General features: G+C 33.7%; 2 protein-coding genes across 2 annotated transcripts; one reads left to right on the plus strand and one right to left on the minus strand.

Annotated features, from left to right (window-relative positions):
• The first annotated feature begins 195 nt into the window (after nucleotides 1–195).
• LOC106083605 (microtubule-associated protein futsch) lies at nucleotides 196–25,299 on the plus strand. Its single transcript, XM_013246740.2, has 4 exons — nucleotides 196–916; nucleotides 21,251–21,667; nucleotides 21,733–22,531; nucleotides 24,621–25,299. Exons 1-4 carry the CDS (start codon nucleotides 662–664, stop codon nucleotides 24,710–24,712), a joined length of 1,563 nt encoding a protein of 520 aa, XP_013102194.2. The 5' UTR covers nucleotides 196–661; the 3' UTR covers nucleotides 24,713–25,299.
• LOC106083604 (V-type proton ATPase catalytic subunit A) lies at nucleotides 9,460–17,128 on the minus strand. Its single transcript, XM_013246739.2, has 6 exons — nucleotides 17,019–17,128; nucleotides 11,996–12,085; nucleotides 11,205–11,902; nucleotides 10,153–11,130; nucleotides 9,828–10,082; nucleotides 9,460–9,764 (listed from the first exon to the last, which is right to left on the minus strand). Exons 2-5 carry the CDS (start codon nucleotides 12,069–12,071, stop codon nucleotides 9,990–9,992), a joined length of 1,845 nt encoding a protein of 614 aa, XP_013102193.1. The 5' UTR covers nucleotides 12,072–12,085; nucleotides 17,019–17,128; the 3' UTR covers nucleotides 9,460–9,764; nucleotides 9,828–9,989.

The raw sequence follows: 25,299 nt of genomic DNA on the forward strand, positions 1-25,299 counted from the left end.
TATCGATAGTTTGCCAGCTCTAGTTTCCACAGTGAAAACAAAACATATGTTTTTGTACACTTTATTATAACGCCCAATGTATAATTAACAATGTAATATCGTACACCCTGTAACAGTAAACGACTCAGTTTGAAGCCGCCGTCCACATTTCTGAAAACGCATGTTGGTAGCGCTGCCAACGCCGTTTACAAATCGGACACAGCTCGTTTCTCTGCATTCACCACTCTCTACTGTGTCAAACTACGCGGCGTTAGTTACGTTGGTGAAATTACACAAATATTACACAAAATTTCGTTTGTTTACAAAAAAATTTGTAATTTTCGTTTCATTTAAATAAAAATATATTAAAAAAACTACAGAAAACACAGGAGAAAAGTGCATAAAAACTGTACGTTAAAAAAGAACGAAGAGAAAACCAGAAAAAAATTTTGTGCCTGTAGTTGTTGTGTTCGTGTATGAGTGGAAGTTTCAATACAAGCAAAGCAACCTACGTTTTTTCGTGTGAATACCAAAAAAGAGAAGTGTGCTGTGGCAATTCTAAGTGAAAATATCTTCTTTCGTGTATATTGTTTGAACAAATTGAATTTTTGATTTTGTAAAAGCCAAACGTTGTAAGGGATTTACACAATATATTGAAATTCAGTACAAACAAATAGGAAACATGTCTGAGGTTGTTGAAAATATTGGTGAACAACAAAATAGCGCGCCATCTAATGAGGCAGCGCAGCCAACAGAGGCGGCAGAAGTAGAGATTACGAAAAAAGATGAAGTTGATGCTTCTTCATCTGCTGCCGCCCATAATGAAGCCGAAAAAACTGCCACCAACAAGTCTCCAGATGCTGATGAGGAGTCTAATTTAATGCCAAAACCGGCTGAAGAATCATCGTCACCAGTTGCGGAGAACAAAAAGACTCCCGTAAGTAATATATTGTTTGTTTTTTTTGTTGGATTTTTGTTCAAAAAATACGACCAGCGAATGACGAATATTCGTATTGTCCAATTAACAAGGTTGCGCGATAAAGTTTACCTCGTTTTGTGGTAGTCGTCATTTATTTAGTCGTGTTACTTGTTTCTTTTTTTTACTTTTTCTGTTTGCGATTGTACAAGGTAGCGATTAAAATATATATAATAAAAAAACAAGAGAGATTAACAAATCGCATAAGTTCTCACAAGACCTGAGAGGAGCTCTGCAGTGCTGTTATTGACAGCGTAGAGTAATTTCCCGCGTGTTTTTTGGATTGGAACAATCTGGAAATGGAAGCATGCCTTTTTACATCTTGCCAATTCATTGCAAAATGTTCCTAAGATAAAAAATAAAAAAAACTATACCTTTGCCTACACCGGCAAAACAAATAAAAAACAAGTAAACATCGCTTTGTGGTGGTGTGGCCAGCAACAGCAAAAAAAAAGTAATGGCAGTCGCCGTGTTTAATTGGTTGCAATAGTGGTGCTGTTGCTTATGTTGGCATTTGCTTGTATTGCTGCTATTCATTTTATTACGATTTACATCTTTGCTTGTGGCCTTTCCGTTCAATGTAATATTTTACACAACCAATACAGACAGGTTCACAGCCATGTGTGATCTAAGTTGTATTGTACAGGCACACGCTCGCATCTATTGGTGGCACCCGCCGCCACCGCTACCGCCAATACTCCTCCTTCCTTTTACTCGTGACTGTAGCTTTTTTTTTATTGTTGCGTGGTTTTTAGAAGTGTAGCGTGCGAGTTTCTCTGTGTGTACATCTATTTATTTGTTCACATGTATTTACATACACTTTTCATTCGATTAGTTGATTATGTCGTTGTTATCAGCCGGTCCACTTTCAAAATGTTTTTCCCTTGTTTTGAGTTGTTTTGTTGGGTTTCTTTTTGTGCGTTCGTTTTTTTTATGTGTTGTGTTTTGTGTTTGCTGTACTTTGCCGTTTTGTTTTTATTTCTATTGTTCTCACTTTGTTGTTGAGTGTTGCCGTTATTTTGAATTTGACACTAACCGTTTAGTGTTACCACATGATATTTGCATTCAAAGTCACTTTACATGATTTGATATAATTGGGGTGGTAATAAGTGCTATTTATTTTATATTATAGGCCGGAATGAATTTTTTTTTGATAACAGGGTAACATTATAGGAAGGGGTGAATTTTTTCTTGCAACTACGAATGAAAATTTATTTTTTAATAGCTTTCAGCGTTATTAGCCGAAAATTATTAAAATTCAGTTAAAATTACAATTCGATGTTTGCCGCTATCTTGCATTTTACACAACTTTTTTTTTCATTGGTGTCATAAATGTTTTGACTGCAAACGAAAATTTTGCTAGATGTGTATATTTAGCTTAAAGTCCGATACGGAGTTCTGAAGAAATTTTTGCTATCAAACAAATGGTGATAAAAAGATATGTACGGAGCTCTAACGAAATATTCGGTAGCAAACAAACGATGATAAAATGTTGTACCGAGCTCTAGTGAAATTTTCGCTGGAAAACAACTGTTAATAAAAAAATATACATTTGCTTTGATCAAATTTAAGCATTATTATGTACAAATAAATCCATAACGTGGTTAAATTTTTTTTTGTGGTAATGTACGCTTTTGTCTAAATTATACAAATAAATCAATTGCGTGGTATTATAGGATGAAATAATATAAACAAAAATTTTATAAGGACATACAACAAAAGCAACTACATCGAAGCAGATTTATTTGTGACCTTTTTTATGAGCATTATATTACAATTGTAGGTAATTGAAACAGAGTTTATATTGACGCTGCGTCATGGCGCTACTATTTTGCTCATAGAACACAGTACCTCGTCTTCTAACACTGTTTTGTTGCTTATGTGCGGAATATCGGATCAAATAGAAAATATTTTTAGGATTTTAGAACCGAAACGAGAATAAAAAAATTTTACTCAGCTGTTCGCATGATCTCACCTTAAGTGCATCCTGGGTGTGTGTTCGCATTTCCTTCGTCACCGTTCAGGTGTTCGCGTGAAAAGTCGAACCCAGTACTAAGTTTATCGGAACGAAAATTTCGTTACAGCTGTCTCCCGATCTTTCACTCAAATCCCGGTACACAGCTCTAGCAATATTTTCTGTAACTAACAAATGGTGATAAAAAAACAATACATTCATTTGGCCAGATTGTTGTTGTGGTTAAGCTTCATAGGTGAGCAAGCTCGTTCCGGCTCATAGGACCGATCGCCGCTGGAACGTTATGGATCGGTTATTTGAAGGTGCCAAAGCTCGACTTGTCATATCGTGTATCATAGGCACTCAGTATTTAGGGTGTATTTAAGCCGGTCGGCCTCTCATGGAGACTCTCCACTAGATCCCGCTGATTGGCCGCGACTCCAGTTGTAGCTACTACGTATTTAGGGCACTCAGTATTTAGGGTGTATTTAAGCCGGTCGGCCTCTCATGGAGACTCTCCACTAGATCCCGCTGATTGGCCGCGACTCCAGTTGTAGCTACTCCGTGTATATGAAGCATCTCACTATCCGCAACTTGTGGACGCGCCCGGTAGCCCCCAGCTGAGCTTCTCGCAATGACTAAGAACACCACACTAAAAATAACTGGAGTTCCATCCAGTGCTGCCAGACGTGACGGTTTTTCATTATTTTGACTATATTTTGGCCAAAATTTGGTCTTTTGAACCCTGACGATTTTTGCTTTAAATCCCTCTACGTATTGATTTTTTTACTTTGAAGTTCACATAGCCATTAAGATTATCAGGCCGATATTGGAAAACAGGACAGTCTTTTGCTGAATTTGGTGTTACAGTCGTGTTTTTACTACATCGGGGTTTGTGCCGAAAACGGCCCGTATTTTTTAAGATGTAATATTTATTGTTCATTGTTAGTCCTATATTAAATATATATATTAATGAAAAAAGTTCTGTGAAAAAAATTGTAATTTCAAAAAAATTTAATTTTACAGTCGCAATACCCTACCATTCGAAAACATTGTCTTTAGTCAACATTTTACTGCAATTTTATACTGAGGTACATTTTATAAAATTTTAGTCAAGATTTTATCAAAATTTTGTGTTCAAGGAAAATTTCAGTAAAATTTTTTCTTCAGGGAAAATATCATTTAAACTTTGTCTCTATAGAAGATTTCATGGATTAAGGGTGTTTCTTTAGCTATTGATATTATAACAGTGGCGAGTGAGAAGGTCGCTTGTTCAATTAAAAAATTCCATACAAAAAGTACAAGATCCCTGTTGACATAGTACTTCGGCAACGGCATCGGATGACTCAACCATCGGAGTGTTAAACAGCTCACGCATGTTCTTGTTTTGTTTCACTGTAAAACATCTTCAGTTTGTTCTATAATTTAACCATGAATCGTCTTACAAAAGAACAACGCTTGCAAATTATTTAATTTTGTGATCAAAACGCGTGCTTTGTTAATAAAGTTCATCGCGCGCTTCTTCTGGCACAATGGGTATGTAAATAAGTAGAATTGTTGATTTTGGAGTGAAGATCAGCCAGAAGCATTGTAAGAGCTACCAATGCATCCAGAAAAATTCACAGTTTGGTGCGGTTTATGGGCTGGTGGCATCATGGACCATACTTCTTCAAAGATGATTCGAATCGTAACGTAACTGTAAATGGTGACTGCTATCGTGAGATGATATGCAACGCTTTTTTTCCCAAAAGAGCTTGGTTTGCATGACATGTGTTTTCAACAATACGGCGCCACATGCCACACAGCACGAGTAACAAAGGACTTATTGAGGGGCGAGTTCGGTGAACATATTATTTCACGTTTGGGACCGGTCAATTGGCCGCCATTAGACTACTTTTGTGGGGCTATGTAAAAGTTCATGTCTTTACAGACAAGCCCTCTTCAACTGGCACATTGGAAGACAACATTGAAGCATTTATTCGTGGGATGGACCATTTGAGGCCCAGCCACGGTCAACATTTGTATGAAATAATTTTCAAAGATTAAATTATGTGGACCGTACCACCGATTCAAATAAAAATTTCATGCAATTTTCTTGAAAAACTTTCCTATAGCTCTAAAAAAAACACCTTTTATTTTGTGCTTACAGAAAATGTTATTGAAATTTTGTTCTTTATTTAAAATATTGGAATATTTAAGGTTTTATTGAAAGTAATAGTAAATCAAACGAACACTCCTCATCATATGAGCTTCCGAAGGGTAAGACCCTCAGGAACATTTCACTAAGGAGCAGGGACAAACTTCTCACATATGACACATGAGTGCAATCCGATCACACAATGAGTGCAATCCGATCACACAATGAGTGCAGTCCGATTCAAGTTTAAGCTCAATGATAAGGGTCCTCCTTTTTATAGCAGAGTCCGAACGGCGTGCCGCAGTTCTTCACAAATGTTACCAACATTAGAAGGGAAAAACTACCGCTAAAAATTTTTTCTGATGGTCTCGCCAGGATTCGAACCTACGCGTTCAGCGTCATAGGTGGACATGCGCTACGGTGGCCTCTATTGTCAGTTTACATAACCTAAAAACCTGAACAAAAAAACAAGAGACGTTGCCGTTGCCTAGAGTTCGAAGCCATCAATACAATACCAAAATGTGCACAAAAATGTCATGAGTATGCCATGGAAGCTAATACATACATTTAGTAATGGAACAAATTATACAATCCTTAATTTTCATTAATGTAGAAAAAATTCACAATTCGAAAATTTTTCTTAGGATATATCTCCATTTCTTATGGTGGTAACTTTCGTTAGGGCTACGTACCGGCCTTTAAAGCCTAAAGATGCTAATTTTTGTCGTGTTTTATTTTGTACCTATCCAGTGAATTCATATGTTTTGGTTAGAATTTCGATATACTAAGTAGTTATCGATATAAGTTTTAATCCAGTGAGAGAAGTTTTTACTGGCTCCATTACATGGCATAGCACTTCACAAGCATCGCCAGCATTAGGGGGATAACCAACCCGGGAAATGGTAGCCTCTGCGCCGCGGTGGCCACCACCAATGTATACACTCGAAAATCGGGGCACGCCCTTTTTATTAATTTTTTGGCACTAAGGTATATACAGTTATGTGCGAGAAAATAAGCCCAGCGTGTAGACCCAAAATAAAGGTTTCTAAAGCGCGTAAAATGAGATCTGGATCGATGGTTTATGACAATTTTGTATTGCATATACTCTGCAAAAGCTATTCCCGCTATGAAAATGTCAAGCATGTACTGATATTTCGCAAGAACGCACTTTTGCTACAAAAAGTCCAATTTTAAGTTGTGCGAAATAATGGGGACAGTAAGTCGATTCGTTTCAAAATATAGAAAATTCATTAAAAGCTGTTGCTAAAATTGAATAAGAGCATTTTTTTGCTCGTAGAATTTTTAGAAGAAGAGGTAAGATCAAGCATTTTATTTCAATTGAAGTTTTTCTACTTGTAACCTGGGCAAATGGAGTCGTTGCTTTAACGCTGTTACAAGAAAAAATATGCAAAAGTTACTAAACTTGGGATAATGATTTCTCTCATTACTTCCAAATGACTTTATTAATCTTGGTTTAATTTGGTCTGTGCATTGATATCGCTTCTATATAAATTTCCTGATTTTCAGTCCTGAATTTCCTTTGAAATATAGGAGATGGGAAAATAACGATAGTATAGATATTTGTTATTAAAACTATCGAAAATATCGAATGTTGCGATTATCGATAGTTTGCCAGCTCTAAGTTGTAGCAGTGTGTGGTACACTAAAGCGACAGCCCTTGCCGATGAGGGAATCCATCGGGCCAATCCGGTACATACAACCGGCTGCCATGGGATTCGTTGTTGTTGTTGTAACAGTGTGTTGTATAAACCGTCAAACATACATACATATCATGGTTTAGGGAATGTTTCTATACAATGGAGTGGACCTTTTTTTTATAGTATACAGGACTATCGCAATGTCTACAAATTACTTTAAAATTGTACAGAATTGTATCCTTACATTTTTTGGAGAATATAAGCATGTCAGATAAGATTTTACATCTGGATAAGAGCCCAAAGCGTTTTGATACATATAACTTTGGTATAAAGTCTGGAAAACCTCTAAAATCAAATTAGAGGTTTACTTCCGTCCAAATCAGATGAATTTTGTCTTCGTCGTCATTACGAGAATCTCTGCTGATAGCTACCGGGTGCGTCCACAAGTTGCGGATAGTGGGATGCCCAATATAGGGAGAAACTGCAATTGCAGCCGCAGACAATCAACGGTATAGAGTGAAGAGTCTCAGTGAGAGGTCATATATCAATGCCATCTATAAAATTATAATAAAAAAATTTATAAATAAATCTTGCAAAACATGTGTAGGCATAGTCAAGTAGGCAAGTCAAATAAAATTCATTAAGATTTGTGCACGTAAGTTTATAATTAATTAGTCTTAAATTTTATTTGCCATTCACAATAGTGTTATTCCTGCAGGTGGCCACATATATTTGTGAAAAGCATATATGGTAATCCTGACGACAGATAACATAAACCTGGGGCCAAATAACGGGATTCGATTTCGAGATTTTTCGATCGAATTGTACATTTTTCGAATCACGATAGTCGATATCGAGAATCGCTTGTTCGAAATTCTTTTCGATTGCTTTGCTGTCATCGAGAAGTATTTGTGTTTGATTGTTTATGAATTTATAAAAATGCGAAAACGTACACTTTTATATGTATCCTCCTCCTTTTTTGTCTTTTTATTATAAAGAATGATTTATAAACTTTAAATATGAATAAAATAACAACAGCCTATTCTGGCCGACATAATAAAAAGCATCCTAATTTGGAAAAAGTCGTTAGAATTTGCGCACAGGTTAAAGCAACTAAAAAACTGTGGGAAGATTTATTTCTAACTGGTAGTTTCGGTGACAGTATATCTTGGAAGAAGATAAATATATGAAACCTTGCTATGATATACATGGGTTTATTTTTGATATTGCTGAAACCAGAAAACTTTTTTGCATGTAAAATTATATGCTTTTTACACCTATCCATACATTTCCAAAACCAACCACATGCCTGTTTTGTCGCCAAATAAGTTTTAGATCATCTTATCTCGTGGGCCAAAAGATGGAAAGAACACAAACAAGAGGAATCGATGAATTATTCTAGATGTTATGGATCTATCCTTGGGTGGTTTACGTTTTTCGCTGCAAGAAATTGATTCCGTTCGGTCATGAAATCGTTGATTCTGTCGTCCTAAGAGATAAAATGTGATTATCACATTAACATTCACAAAACAAAGTAGATTACTTTTAATTCACTGCCGCCTTTCCTTTTTCTTATTCTTAATTTTCCTGTTTGTTTTGAATCTAATTCGCTTTTTGGTACTGACAACTCTGTACAAAACGGTAGCAAATTTCGATCGAATGCCATGATCCAAACACGTTTTCGTATTGACAATTGGCTCGAAGCAAAAGCGAATGCGTTATCGAATGCCGTGATTAGCACGGGTAAAGCTGGTATCACACTATATATTCTTGACTTAGGACATGCCACTTTTTATGCAACGTTAGTTTTACATTATGTGTGCTTTTTGATCAACCTAGTATATGTTGTTTTTGTATGGCATAACCTGAAAATGTAACAACAGATCATATTTTAATAAGTAAAATGTTTTTTAGTTGTAAGAAAGCTGGCCAAATCGTCAAGTTGTGAAAACAATTTAATTTGGCGTTGCTTTCATCCGTCTGGCAACAAAAACAAGTTGATATCATTAAGTTTTTGTCAGAAGAAATAGAGCACTGCTCTAAGCGAAAATAACATGTGCTATTTTTAAATCTGATTGTTCTATGCTACTTTCATTCGCATTTAACTACCTTTCTCACAACTTTAACAATTTTTACGCATAAAGTATTCAGATTTAGTTACATTTTAAGGTTATGTCATACGAAAATCACATACAGGTGTGATGGCAAAAATGATGTATCGTATGTAAATAGAAAATTTTGACAAACACTTTTAATTAAATTTGAATACAAAAAGTGACATGTCATAAGAAAACTACATGCCAGGCAATAGCGGCTAAATTTATCCAGAACTTCGTTGTCCTGGATAGATGTCATTTTCATACAAATTTCATTGCACTGCTATATAAAGTACTAAAATAAAAGACATCTAATGTAAGACTTACAAATTATTTTGACAGGTTGGCCAATAGCGTTTCCTGCTAATATCTAATAATCCGATTTGAACTGTACAATAAAATAAAACAGGGCTTTTGTTTTTACATTGGCAACTACACAATAGTGGTAATATGTATGTACCTATTAGCTATTGCTTAATTACATTTTATACTATGTATATACATACATATTTATGTATGTATGTATGTGTATATTCGTATGCATTGAACTTCCCATGATATTTATGCCACGCATCATTTGTGTTTTTATTTTTTTATTTAATGACGGAATAGTTACTGGAACATTTTTTTTTATTTATTTTATGAATTATACATATGTATGAGAGAGAATAAATTTTTCAAAATTTATTTCAATTAAATATACAATAAAAACAATAACATTTATAACACTTTTAGATTTTATTTGGATTTTGAAAGTTACAAGGGGGTATCTGGAACAGAGATAACATTTTGCTTTCTTCTTTATAATCTTCCCTCGTGGATTGTTTGGTATATATAATATATATGTATATAGTCGTCGTATTTCTTTATTGGCTAAATCATATAGTAGGTATTAGTGTTTGTATGTGTGTGTGTATATAAATATATATAGAATAGCTGTTGTATTTTCTTATTGAATGATGATCTGTAAAAGAATGGAATGGCTAGTTAGATTGCAAGCATTTTGTCATAGTATTGGATTACCAACCTTTTGTTTTAACTTTTCGGTTTAGTTACAATTATTGTTACAGGTTACTTGTTGTTTTAATTTCCTTCAAGTACCACATCTAAGAATCGTTTATGTGTCTTGTCTTTAAAAATTTCTCTAAATAATATCTATGTGTTGTTTAGGTGAGGGGGATATATGTGCTTAATCTTCAAGATTTCTAAAGGCCTGTTGCATGTCCTCATGTAACTGTTCAAAATCGGCCTTTATTTTTGCCTCGCCATCCTTCACAGGATCCTAAGGTGACAAACAATTACCAAATCACGTTAGTTACTACTTTCATAATCCCATAATATATTATGCTTACCTTAAACTTCATTGAGGACAATTGATACATTATATTGCCCATCGATTCACGTATGGTGTTCCAGGTTACTTTAACATCGGATTGTGCTGTTGATTCGACAGAATGTCTGGCCATTTCATAGAAGGATATCATATTCTTTAACATGCCCACGGTTTTGTAAAAGGGACATACACGATCATAGGGTGAATAGGAATTTTGTTGCAAGAAATCATCCTTTAAGATCTTGGCTACTTCCAGGGTAATTTTGTCAGTTTCCGCCAGAGAAGCTTTACCCACCAATTGTACAATTTCCGAGAGATCTTCTTCCTCCTGCAGAATTTCCTTAACCTTGGTACGCAATGGCACAAATTCGGGGAAATTTTTGTCATAGTATTCATCTAATGCGCGCATGTATTTGGAATAAGAGATCAACCAATTGATGGAGGGGAAATGTTTGCGTTGGGCCAATTTCTTATCCAGACCCCAGAACACCTGGACAATACCCAAAGTGGCAGAGGTAACGGGGTCAGAGAAATCACCACCAGGTGGTGAGACAGCACCCACAATCGATACAGAGCCTTCACGTTCGGGATTGCCCAGACAACGAACACGGCCAGCACGTTCATAGAAAGTAGCCAAACGGGCGCCCAAGTATGCGGGGTAGCCAGAATCGGCGGGCATTTCAGCCAAACGACCTGAGATTTCACGCAAAGCTTCGGCCCAACGTGAGGTAGAATCGGCCATCATGGCCACATTGTAGCCCATATCGCGGAAATATTCCGAAAGGGTAATGCCTGTATAAATAGAAGCTTCACGAGCAGCCACTGGCATGTTGGAAGTGTTGGCCACGAGAGCGGTACGCTTCATAATAGATTCGACGACGCCATCGATTTCACAGGTCAGCTCGGGGAAATCTCTTAATACTTCAGACATTTCGTTGCCACGTTCACCACAACCCACATAGATAATGACATCTGAATTGGAGTATTTGGAAAGGGCCTAAAGAAAGAAATACAAAAAATTAATTAGTATATGTATAGTATATGCCATTTCAAAATCACTTGACTACTCACTTGTGAAATGACAGTTTTGCCACAACCAAAAGCTCCAGGAATGGCAGTTGTACCTCCCTGCACACAAGGGAACAAAGAGTCCAAAACGCGTTGACCCGTAAACAGAGGATGGTTGGCGGGTAATTTTTCAATCACTGGACGAGGTTGACGCACTGGCCACACTTGCAGCATAGTATGTTTGGTTACCTCACCATCGAATTCAGTCTCCAAGACCACATCTTCCATGGTATAATTGCCAGGTGGAGCAATGTAGCGAACGGTACCCTTTGAACGGGGACTCACCAGCATGCGATGTTTTACCAGAGTATTCTCCACTACTACACCATATAAATCACCACCGGTTATGTGCGAGCCAACTTTGACATTTGTTGGACTAAACTCCCAGGCAGTGGTACGCGAGAGGGAGTGAACGTTGACACCCTTTGGTATATAAATTGAGCTTGTCATTTCACCAATATCACGCAGAGGTCTTTGGATACCGTCAAAAATACTGCCCATAATACCGGGACCCAATTCAACCGATAAAGGTTTGCCGGTACGCAATACAGGATCACCAACTGTGACACCGGAGGTTTCTTCGTATACCTGAATGGTGGCCATATCACCTTCAAGACGAATAATTTCACCCACCAATTCGTAGTAGCCTACCCGAACCAATTCGTACATAGCAGAACCGGACATACATTCGGCAGTAACGACTAGGGGAGAGAGAAAAAGGAGAATTATATAAAAAAATTAATTATATTATTAGAAACAAAATGAGGCTTTTTCACCGGGAAAATATTACCAACCTGGTCCGGACACAGCGAACACCCGTCCATATTTAGACTCCCGTTCCTCGTCAGCGAAACGTTTCAAAAGCGACATGTTGGCAGGATGTTCTGAAAGAAATTTAAAGTAAATTGATTGATTTTAGTAATAGAAGGAACCGCAGCCATGTTAAGTAGAAGGAAACGAAGAGAACTTGACAAACACACACTTCGTCACATATCCATGAAGAATTTTTCTAATAGCGATTCGTTACACATGCCTACTAGTCTAAACTGAATTCTGTGCTGTTAAATTTGAGAAAAAGGGAAGAATGCAAATGCTTTTGTATGGAATTAAAAAAAATTACCACAAAGAAGTGTAGTTTTCTTGCACCTGCACTATATTGTAGCAGTGTGTTGTAAGCTGAGGCGGCAGCCCTTGCCTACGAAGGACTCCATCGGGTCAATCCGGTAAAATTTTTGAGGGATGGATTGGAGCCATGTAGAAAAAGTGATAAAGTTTTAGAGCTTTTTCTCTGGCAGCCATTCAATGACAGCGCTCTTGACACAAGTTTAGTTCAAATCGTAGGCCTTTTTTTGTTCAATTTCCGTACAGATGTCTTAAATTCAATAATAATTGGCCCTCTATTTCCTAGTCCAATTTAATGAAAATTGACATATTCATTATATAGGGCATTTATGTATATCAATGTTTTTCAGAATTTTTAACAAATTTTTTAAAATAATCTTATAGCCCGTCAAAAAAGCAAAGAAAAAATTGGTATCAACTTCAAACAACCAAAGTAAAGAAAAGAAAATGTAATTTTTTTTATTTTAGTTTTTTTAATTAAATTCTTATTTATTATTCTTAGATTTCTAATTTTTTTTTAATTTTTTTTATTTTTAATTTTTTTTATTTTTAATTTTTTTATTTTTAATTTTTTTTTAGATTTTTACATATTTTAAATTTCTTTTATAAATTTTTTAATTTAATTTTTTTTAAACCTGTTTGTTCTTATTTTTATTTCTTTAATTGTTTTTTAATCTTTCCATTTCGTTAATAGTTTTTGAATCTTTTAATTTCTTTAATTGTTTTTTCATCTTTTATATCTTGAATTTTTTTTTTTTTTTAATTTTTTAAATGTATTTTTTTAATTTTTGCTTTATTTTTTTTTAATTTTTGTTTTTATTTTTTTTTTTTAATTTTTTTTTTAATTTTTGTATTAATTTTTTTTTTAATTTTTGCTATTTTTTTTTAATTTTTGTATTTATTTTTCTTTTTTAATTTTTGTATTTATTTTTCTTTTTTAATTTTTTTTATTTATTTTTCTTTTTTAATTTTTGTATTTATTTTTCTTTTTTAATTTTTGTATTTATTTTTCTTTTTTAATTTTTGTTTTTTTTTTAATTTATTGTTTTTTTTTTTTTTTAATTTATTGTTTTTTTTTTTAATTTATTGTTTTTTTTTTAATTTTTGTTTTTTTTTAACTTTTGTTATTTTTTTTAATTTTTGTTTTTATATTTTTTAATATTTTGTTTTTACTGTTTAAATTTTTTTTTAATTTTTTTATTTCTTTTATTTTTTTAGTTTTTTTTTATTTTTTTTTAGTTTTTTTTTATTTTTTTAGTTTCTTTTTTATTTTATTTTTTTTAGTTTCTTTTTTATTTTATTTTTTTAGTTTCTTTTTTATTTTATTTTTTTTATTGTTTTTGATTAGTTTTTTTATTGTTTTTGAATAGTTTTTTTTATTGTTTTTGAATAGTTTTTTTTATTGTTTTTTTAATTTTCTTCCAATATTTTATAATTTTTTCTTTATTTTTTATATTGTTATTTTTTTTATATTCTTGTTTTTTTATTTTTTTCTATTTTTTTATATTAATATTATTTAATATTTTAATTTTTTTATTGTTTTCTTTTTTTTTTAATTTTGTTTATTGCTTTTTTTAATTTTTTTTATTGCTTTTTTTTATTTTTTTTATATATTTTTTTATTGTTTTTTTGAATTTTTTTTTAATGTTTTTTTGTTAGATGTTTTTTTTTTTAATTTATTTTAATGTCTTTTCTATTTTTTATTTTTTTTTAATTTTTTTTTATTGTTTTTTTTTAATTTATTTATTGTTTTTTTAATTATTTAAATTTTTTTATTTATTTAATTTTATTATTTATTTTTTTTATTTATTTCTTTTTTTATTTATTTCTTTTTTTATTTATTTCTTTTTTTATTTATTTCTTTTTTTATTTATTTCTTTTTTTTATTTATTTCTTTTTTATTTATTTCTTTTTTTATTTATTTCTTTTTTTATTTATTTCTTTTTTTATTTATTTCTTTTATTTTTATTTATTTTTTTTTAATTTTTTTTTATTTATTTTGTATTTATTTTTTTTTATTTTTTTTTATATATTTTTTATTTATTTTTTTTTATTTATTTTTTTATTTTTTATTTATTTTTTTTTATTTATTTTTTTATTTTTTATTTTTTTTTTATTTTTTTTTTTATTTTATCTTTATTTATTTTTTGTTATTTATTTCTTTTTTTATTTATTTTTTATTTTTTTTATTATATTTTTCTTTTTTTTCTTAATTCTTTTTTAATTTTTATAATTTTTTTTTTATTCTAAATTGTTAAAAATTATCAAAAAAAACTTAATTTTATCCAAAGCCACTATATTTGCTGCAAAAATATTTTATGGCCATTTAATGAAGTTTTATATAGCTGAGATCTTCACAAATGTTGCAGGGATTAGTGTTATCGCCATTTTTATACCGACCATTTGCAATTTATCTATTTTCGATCCTATAAAGTATGAATAATCTTGTTCCTCGTAAAATTCTAAGACGATCTAGTCTTGTCTTAATTATTATAATTATTAAAAATTAATACAATGAGTTGAAACTTGCACAGATTTTTTTTTCGTCCATAGGCAAATTAGGTTCGAAGAAGGGCTATATCGAACTTTATCTTGATGAAGTTCACATATAGAACGACCGTCTGATTTAAGGTCGTATGACCATAAGAGGCGCATTTATCACCCGATTTGGCTAAAATTTGTTATATTAAGACGCTTGTCTTCCGTATCGGACTATATTTGGATAAAGCTGCCATATATACAGATCTCCTGATTTAATGTTATGGGGCCATAAAAGGCCCAATTATCTCACCATTTCGATGAAATCTTGCATAGTGAATTGTGCAGGACCCTCGAAATCCGTACCGAGTATAGTCAAGATCGAACTATAATTAGATATAGCAGACATATGTGTATACTGTTCTCCCGATTTAAGTCTTGTGCTCATAAAAGCCGTATTGATAGATGGGACTATATTTGGATATAGCTTCTGTATTGTATACCGAGCTCCTGATTTTAGGTCTTGGGACCCATAATAGGCGCTTTTATTATCCGTTTTCGATGACATCACGCACAGGCAATTGTGTTGTTAGGCCCCTCGACATCCATACAGAGAGTGGTCAAGATCGGACTTAATTTAGATAAAGCTGCCGTATATATCGATCTCCAGATTTTAGGTCTTGGGCCCCTTATTTCTCTGAAATCTGCAACATTTCTCTGACATCATTATCGAGTATGTTTCAGATCGGATAACATTTGGATGCAGCTGCCATTTATACCGATCTCCCTATTCGGGTACATTTAATATACAATTTGGTGAAATTTGGCATAGCGTACGTTGATTGGTACCCATATTTCTATGTAGCTGCTATGGGTTCATAAGTGGTGCATTATTACCGGATTTTTTTACGGAAAGTGGTTAATATGTCTGAGGTGGTTGAAAAAATCTTTAAATAATCTTAATATTGATAATGTCTTAATTAAATAGTGTTTATATTGTCAAAATTATTTGTTAATTAATTATATATTACAAATGTTACTTTATATACTACTAATCTCTGTTGAACTGTGTTAAATGTCATTGATATCTCACATACAGTAATTATAAGATCATTGTTATCTTGTTGTATGTGAAAACGAACAAATAAATCTAAATCTAAATCTAAATATCCAATTTGCGGCCAGGACGAACTTTATGCGTTTTACTTGTTATTTTTTTTAAGAAGCAATCGAGTAAAAGCAAGCTATTTTTCCCATACAATTTTTTGCTAGGACTTAAAAAGGGAAGCTGTCAAGTTATATAACACATTTTGGACAGAGTTTGTTTAGATTAAAATGATAGAAGTTAAAACTTTTTTTTTTCAGTTTTTACAAAAAAGCTTCGATTGTTAGCAGCTTAAAGTTTACATTTCTATAATTTTTTTTTTATTTTCTTTCTATTCATTTAATGGATATGGATTAAGGTTAATTTTATCACAGTTCCGGTTTACTAACCAATGCATTACATTATCACATGTAACACACTTTCGTTTAAATAAGGCTATGGCAAATTGATATTTTTATCACTATAATTCTTTAGAAATTTTCAGCTCTATATTCGAAAACCCTTTTTATTAAAAAGGGATAACTTGTTCCACAAAATGTATTTTGCTATCTTTGTCAAAACATTAACCATTTCATAAAACAAAACAGTTTAACTATATTCACCACAACTTGTAAAGTTCATTTACTCGGAACCTTATTTTTTTGCTTTGAGGGTCATGCGAGAAAAATCTATACCGCAGCACAAACCTTCACTTCTAGTGAAAAAAAGGATTTTTTTCTTTAGATAGCAGTAGGCAGAAGTAGGCCCAAAGTTTTTATGTTGCCAATTGGAATTGTATATTAATATTAATACCGCTTCGCGAAAAAACGCAACAAATTTTATTATCCATAGAAAAAAACAAAATACAACAACGTAGAAAACATATTATATTTTATATTGCCCCAAAATAATGAAGAACCCGAAAAAAAATTTGCTCTCTTCACTGTGTGTTACCTTTTCGATGAAGAAATAAAAGAATTTTCACATTTTCTCATAGTTTTTGACAAATGTTCATGAAATTTATCTTGGTTTTTTCTAAGTTTTTTATATTTTTTGGATTTTTTCGAACAAGTGGTATTGTTTTTGCTGAATTCTCCCATAATTTTTTACATTTTTCTTAAGAATTTACTTACTTTTCGATTTTTTCTGTGATTTTTGCTAATGTTCGCTCACTACGAATTGGTTTTCTCAAATGAAAAATTTCGATATGCTGCTGTTTTTTTCCTCTATTCTGCCTTGGGAGGAAAGTATCTGCTCTGAGTACATACTACTCATTTATACGACCTATGACAGACCACAACCAACATATGCATGTTTGTCACAATGTGCGCTCTCTCTTGTTGTGGGGTATCCATGCTTTGCGCACTAATGTGGGATGCGCGAAAACTGTTGTATTTGTCATAATGGAGAGAAAAATCAATTATAATTTTGTTGTTTGTGTGCCATGGTGTGGTGAATTGCAAAAAGGTGGTATTTTAGCTATGATGCCATATTATTTTTGCAAAACAATTCGCAAGAAAGACATTTATGTCTTATGTCATAAGGACCATTTTTTATAAGATCATTTATCAAAAAAAAACAATGGCTTTTCTAAGTTCTAAAAAATGTGTGGCAACCCATCCCCTTCCAATCTTGCATATTGGCTGTGTGTTGAATGGTAGCAAAGTTGTAGGGATAGTAAAAATATGTAAGGTAGTAAGGTAGCCCAGAGGTTAGTAAGATTTTTGATAGCACAGCACAGTTTGACGTTTTATTGAGCAAAGTCCCATGCCAGTAATTGTAAATTCATTTGCGTTTTGGTAACCATCTTGCGTGCGGCATAACTTAGCCGCCTACATTGTGGACAGACGTCACAAAATTTAAACGACTTATTTGGCGTAAAATAAATAAGATTCTTGTTTATTATCATTGGAAACGGGATTCTAAAAGGTGGTTATTTAACAATAATGGACCATAGTACTGTTTTGTGTTTGTAGTTTATTGAAATGATGGCGCCGCCGTCGTAAAGTGATTTTTCTATAACGATGTCAAACTTGAATCGGTCTGCACTCATTGATATGTGAGAAGTTTTCCCCTGTTCCTTATTGCGGTGTTCATGGCCAAAATTTGCAATTTACTACTTCCTGTATTATTATTGGCGCGCACATCTTTTTCACTTTTGATTTTTGACAAACGTCAAAATTTGTCAGTGTTAGAAAAAAATGGTCGATTGACACAACAAAATTAAATTTTTTCCCACCAGTCTAAAAACAACCTCCTACGTCATTTTTACATCTGAGAATAGAAGATTGATGATTTTGAAATCTTTTTCTTAAAGGCCAGTACACTGCTCTGGTGAAATTTTTGCTCGACATACAGACCATCTCTATATCCAATGCGTACAACATCACCCTGTATTACAAAGAAACCCGAAAATTTCGCTTAAGCAATTCTCATAGCAACGAAAATATTGCCTTTTTGTAAAAAGGGAATTTTTTTGAGCTAGACTCGAAAGAGCTTGCACGAACGTTGTGCATTACCGAACAAGGTGTTCGGTGACGAGAACAATTTCCCAATTGAGCAATTCGTATGCTCTCAAAATGATCGCATTTACTTAATCGAGCCCACCTCAGAGATGGAAAATACAAATATTGAAAACATACTAAAAAGTTATTTTTGGGCCGAAAGAGTACTTTTTGCTTTACATAAAAATTTCAAAAATTTTCGGGTGCAGAAATTAAAAATAATGTTAATTATGCCTCACAGATTACACAATATAACAGTCAATCTAACCAGTGGGATATTCCAAGTTAGGGTGGTGGTTATGGTTGAGTAAAGAAAAACCTTACAAGAGTGGTCGTCAAACTCTTTTTAGGACCATTTATATATAACCCTAACCGAAGACGATGGGCCCCTTTTTTGCGATATAACCGAGATAGTTATTGGAGATGACTTTTTTTTATTGTACATTTATAGTAAACCAAAAACACAAATCAGATAATCGTATTTCGAATGAAGTACCATGGGGGAACGGCCCACCCCAAATCCTACATACAAACATATACAATATAGGACCTAAGTGAAAGATATTTGGTAGCCTATCACGAATTTCATATAGAAATTGGAGTCAAGTTTTAGGGGCCCCCGCGCCTTTTCTTGTTTTTTAGATGCTTAATAAATCAAATAAAGCGATTCGTGCATAAGGCTTATATATGTAAATATGAACTAATATTGTCCCCTTACAATCCCCAAACGACCTGCAAAATGTAAATTCGACAGTCGGACGGATATGATTCGAGCGTCTTACAGGAGATTGTCCCTATTTTTACGAAACAGACGTAAAGTGAGAACAACTCGCGAATTGTTTGTAAAGTTAGGCTTTAAAAGCTATTAAATCGGTCGAGGGGTGTTGTTATTGCTGTATCAGTGTGTTGTACACTGAGACGGCAGCCCTTGCCGATGAATTACTCCGTCGGGTCAGTCCGGTACGTAAAACCGGCTGGCATGGGAATGTTTGAAGAAAGTACTGAAGTATTGCCTTTCTATCCTTGGCGCACGTACTAGAATTAGAGCCTACAATGGGCCACCCGAATTTATTTTCTATTTCAAGTTATGGTACCGGCAGCACTCCAATCATTTTCATCAAGCCTGGCGTTTAGGAGAAACCTTTTGGAAGCTGCTTTGAATCCGTGGGCACGTAATCATTTCGGTTGCATAGCATGGCCATACCAATAATACTCGGCACTTTCACATTAAGCACATGTTCACTAAGAATGGCCAAAAAATAATGTTTCGCACAACATTTTGTCCACACTGTGGCCATCCAATTCGAATGTTCAAATGTCCATCCGATGGACTTTTCTATTTGGCGCATTTTAGAGATCAAAGTAGCGGCAAAAAGTATGCCAATTATGGATGTGGTACATGAAGATTTGTACGGCAGATTACATTCCTGCCGCTTCCCACTCATTTTTTGGTTAACTCAGTAATAGTCAAGGGAAAAGTGAAAAAAGAGCACATGAGAATAGATGATGAAATTTATATTATTTCCACACACATTTTTGTCACACACAGGAAAATCTAGTTGTTTGAATTGGAAAAACTTCTTGTCAGCTACCTTGCACGCTCTTGAGCTTTTTTTTAAACAATTAGCTTCTTTCAATCTCAGTTAATTTTTATACCCTGCACCACCACTGCAAATCGGGCAATACATATATATGGGAGCTATATCTAAATCTGGACCGATTTTTATGATGTTTGCACACATGTGCAGACGTCAAATAAAACACCCCATGCCGAACTTTGTAAAGATCGGACTAAAACTGTGGCTTCTACATCCATAAAAGTCCATGTTGGACATATGTGTGCAAAATTTCATAAAAATCGGTCCAGATTTAGATATAGCTCCCATAAATATGTATCGCCCGATTTGCACTTAAATGGCCGCAGTAGCTACAATTTTCAACCGATCTGCACAAAAATTAGCACGGACTGTTTTGTTACTGATCTTAATATATGTGGAAAATTTCATAAAAATCAGTTCAGATTTAGATATGGCTCCCATATATATCTTTCGTCCGATTTGGTTTTTAAGGCTGTAGAAGCCACAATTTTGGTCCGATCTTTACACAATTTTGCATGAGGTGCTTTATTTGACGTCTTCATATGTGTGCATAGCTACAATATATATCGTTCATCCGATATGGCCTTTTAAGGCTGTAGAATCCACAATTTTCGCCCGATTTTACATGAGACGTTTAAATTGACGTTCCAATACGTGCGCAAAATTTCATTTAATCAGTCCTAATTTATTGGGTTGCCCAAAAAGTAATTGCGGATTTTTCATATAGTCGGCGTTGACAAATTTTTTCACAGCTTGTGACTCTGTAATTGCATTCTTTCTTCTGTCAGTTATCAGCTGTTACTTTTAGCTTGCTTTAGAAAAAAATTGTAAAAAAGTATATTTGATTAAAGTTCATTCTAAGTTATATTGAAAATGCATTTACTTTCTTTTAAAAAAATCTGCAATTACTTTTTGGGCAACCCAACAGATTTAGCTCCAATGTGTATATTTCATCCGATATGGACTTTTATGGCAGTAAAAACGACAATTTTGGTCCCATATTAATGACACATACTGGAACGTCAATCTCTATTTGGCGCCCCAGTATGTGTCATTAAAATTGGTACAGGTTTCGATATAACTCCCATATAATCTTTTATCTATGGTAGGAAAATCAAACAAGGTTCTAAATTGCTATTTCAATTGGTATCTAAATTAAAGGTTGTGTAGGGTAATTTATAGTATAGACTTTTGCCTTTTCTTACTGTTTTTTTTTTTAATGTTGTATAATAAAAATATTTTATTTTTTGGTACTACTTTTAGGCTAAGAGAACTCCATCTAAACGCATGTCCTTTATTGAACGTGCTCAAAAAGAAAGCGAAGAACTGGTGAAAAATATGGGAGGAAGTTTGGAAATGGAAGGAGGTCGACGAACACGTTCCAGCGCAAGAGGAACACCGACAAGAGCTTCTGCAGCAGCTACACCACCTCCAGCCAAAAAGGCGCGTACATCTCCAGCTAGTGGTACATCTACGCCTACTCGAGGCCGTGCCCGCGGGCGTAAGTTGGACACTTCGGTTGACACCGCCGCCGATCAAGAAGATGTAGAAGAAGAAGAAGAGGTGGAAGCAAAACCTACACCCAGCAAAAAGAAGACGCCAGCTAAAGGAAAAGGCAAGGCTGCCGCTAAAAATGATGAAGAAGAGGAAATCACTCCAGAAAATAAAGAAGAAGACAAAGTATTTAATTCTAAATAAAAGTGAATGCAGTAGGTTTTAAATATTCTCTTTTGTTTACCTTTCAGAAAACAGAAGGAGATACAGAAGAAGTATCATCGGAAGATAAAGTTGATTCAGAGGAGCAAAGTAAAAAGGAAGAAATTCCTATGGAAACTTCTGTCCCTGAAGTGGAAGAAGAAAAGGCTACAGAAAAATCGCAGGAGTTGGTCGAGGACACTGCCGTGGAACAACCTCCAGCTACAGTGGAAAAGGATATTCCTCCAAATGAAGATGCCACAGTTATTGCCTTGCCTTCCGTAGCCGAAGAGACACTAAGTCAGACCGCCTCTTTAGTGGAAGAAACTTCTAAGAAACCTGATGAGGTAGTGGTTGTGCAATCAGACTCAGATGATAGCCCCATGGGATCTGACGATGTTGAGCTGATTGAGAATGTGGCTAAGGAAGTTGAAACACAGCCAGCACCAGCTGTTGTTCCTCAGAGTGAGAAAGCTGATGAAACTAAAGTTAAAGCACCTGCAGTTATTGATAACACACCTGAACCCATGGAAGTCGATTCTAGTTCTGCTAGCGAAGATGTTGTCGACAAAATGTCCGACGATGTAACAATAGTGGAAACTTCATCGCAGCCACAAACAGCAGTCGAAGCTGATGTTGTTGATTGCATAACTGATAGTAAAGCTGCGGAAGTGGAGATCGTTAAAGAAAATTCCGTTGAAATTGTTGCCTCTGTTGATGCCATTGAAACTACAAACAATTCAAGCACAGTTAATTCATCAGAAGATCCTGCACCTGCCGCCACTATTGTTAATAATAATGCGGACGAAACAACACCTGCTACTAATAAAAATAGTGAAAGTGACTTATGTAAGTAAATAATATTTTTTATTCATTTTTTTATTTATTTATTTTTATTTTTTATTTATTTTTATTTTTTATTTATTTTTATTTTTTATTTATTTTTATTTTTTATTTTTTATTTATTTTTATTTTTTATTTATTTTTATTTTTTATTTATTTTTATTTTTATTTTTTATTTATATTTATTTTTTTATTTATTTTTTTTATACCCACCACCGAAGGATGGGGGTATATTAATTTTGTCATTCCGTTTGCAACACATCGAAATATCCATTTCCGACCCCATAAAGTATATATATTCTTGATCAGCGTAAAAATCTAAGACGATCTAGACATGTCCGTCCGTCTGTTTGTTGAAATCACGCTACAGTTTTTAAAAATAGAGATATTGAGCTGAAATTTTGCACATATTCTTTTTTTGTCCATAAGCAGGTTAAGTTCGAAAATGGGCAATATCGGACTATGTCTTCATATAGCCCCCATATAGACCGATCCGCCGATTTAGGGTCTTAGGCCCATAAAAGTCACATTTATTATCCGATTTTGATAAAATTTGGAACAGTGAGTTGTGCTAGGCCCCTCGACATCCTCCAATAATTTCGCCTAGATCGGTCCAGATTTGGATATAGCTGCCATATAGACCGATCCTCCGATTTAGGGTCTTAGGCCCATAAAAGCCACATTTATTATCCGATTTTACTGAAATTTGGGACAGTGAGTTGTGCTAGGCCTTTCGACATCCTTCGTCAATTTGGCTCAGATCGGTTCAGATTTGGATATAGCTGCCATATAGAACGATCCTCCGATTTAGGGTCTTAGGCCCATAAAAGCCACATTTATTATCCGATTTTGCTAAAATTTGGGACAGTGAATTGCGTTAGGCCCTTTGATATCCCTCATCATTTTGGTGCAGATCGGTCCAGTTTTGGATATAGCTGCCATATAGACCGATCACTCTATTTCAGGTTTTGGGCCCAAAAAAGGCGTATTTATTGTCCGATGTCGCCGAAATTTGGGACAGTGAGTTAAGTTAAGCCCCTCGATATAATTCTGCAATATGGCACAGATCGGTTAAGATTTGGATATAGCTACCATATAGAGCGATCTCTCGATTTAAGGTTTTGGGCCCATATAAGGTGCATTTATTGCCCGATGTCGCCGAAATTCAGGACAGTGAGTTAGGTTAAGCCCTCCGACTTCCTTCTGCAATATGGCCCAGATCAGTCCAGATTTGAATATAGCTGCCATATAGACTGATCTCTCGATATAAGGTTTTGGGTCCATAAAAGGCACATTTATTGTCTGATTTCGCCGATATTTGGGACAGTGAGTTGAGTTAGGCCCTTCGACATTTTTCTGAAACTTGGCCCAAATCGGATCAGATTTGGATAAAGCTGCCATATAGACCGATATCTCGATTTAAAGTTTTGGTTCCATAAAAGGCGCATTTATAATCCGATTTCACTGAAATTTGACACAGTGACTTATGATAGGCTTTTCGAAATCTGTGTCGTATGTAGCTCAGATCGGTTTATTTCTAGATAAAGCTACTTAAAAGACCAATATTTTGTTATACACAATTGAACAAAAACTTGTAGTTATAAGTATTTGGTCCAAATACTAATGCAAATATTTTTATATAACTGCTCTGGGACAAAAGGTATACAATTTTCACCGAATTTTGATGAAAGATGGTTTACGTGTATTCCCGAGGTGGTGGGTATCCAAAGTTCGGCCCGGCCTTTTTACTTGTTTTTATTTATTTTATTTAATTTATTAGACCGATCATTGGCTCGTCTCGGAAGAGAAATAAACAGAAATTGTAAAATTTAATGATCTTCGCCCTAACAGGCAAAACACTTGAAGATTAATTCGTATGTTTTTTTTTTCTTACAATATTATATCAATTCCATGGCAGCCGGTTGTACGTACCGGATTGATCCGATGGAGTTCTTAATCGGCAACGTCTGCCACCTCAGTGTACAACACACTGCTACAACAACAATATTATAATTTTATATATGATAATGATTTTTTTTATGATAATTTTCAATGATTTTGTAATATTCATTAAATAATATTATTGACATTTCAGGTGAACCAAAAATTGCAACATCACCCCCAATAACAACAGCGACTACTGACAACAACAGCTCAGTCACAACGACGCCGCAGACATGTAATTAGCTTGGAAGCTATACAGAAACAACACCTAAGCAGTAAATTCACACACAAACACACCCACGCCCACATACAAACAAACAAATAAATATCTAAAGTCTATATCATTTTTAACAAAAGCAAATAATTAGAAAGAGTTAAACCCTTTTTATAAAATTAAATTAAAGAATAGCAACTACGTGCTCCCTTCTAAACTGTTTTAAAATCTTCGCCTGGCATGTTGTCTTTTATTTTTTTTTTATTATTAGGTTTAGTTACATCTTTTAACAAACAAAAGAAGAAAAAATAGATCTAACCTTTTTCAAAAATATATACCTATATATTCTATTTTGGATTTATGACATTTAACAAATTCTCCCTAAGCCCCCTGCCCCACTACACCGATACTACCGATAAGTCATACATTGTTTTCAAAATGTATATTAACTAAAATAGCAAACAAAACAATTAAATTCTTCATATATATAAATAGTTATATAAACTGGATTAATAGTTTTTACGTCTAAAGTTAAAATTAAAATATTATTAATTAAAACAAAGTTCAACAAAGAAAATAAATAAATAAAACAGAAATGGAAATAAATGCAAACAAA

The sequence above is a fragment of the Stomoxys calcitrans genome, chromosome 2 (assembly GCF_963082655.1).
Source record: "Stomoxys calcitrans chromosome 2, idStoCalc2.1, whole genome shotgun sequence".
NCBI lineage: Eukaryota > Metazoa > Arthropoda > Insecta > Diptera > Muscidae > Stomoxys > Stomoxys calcitrans.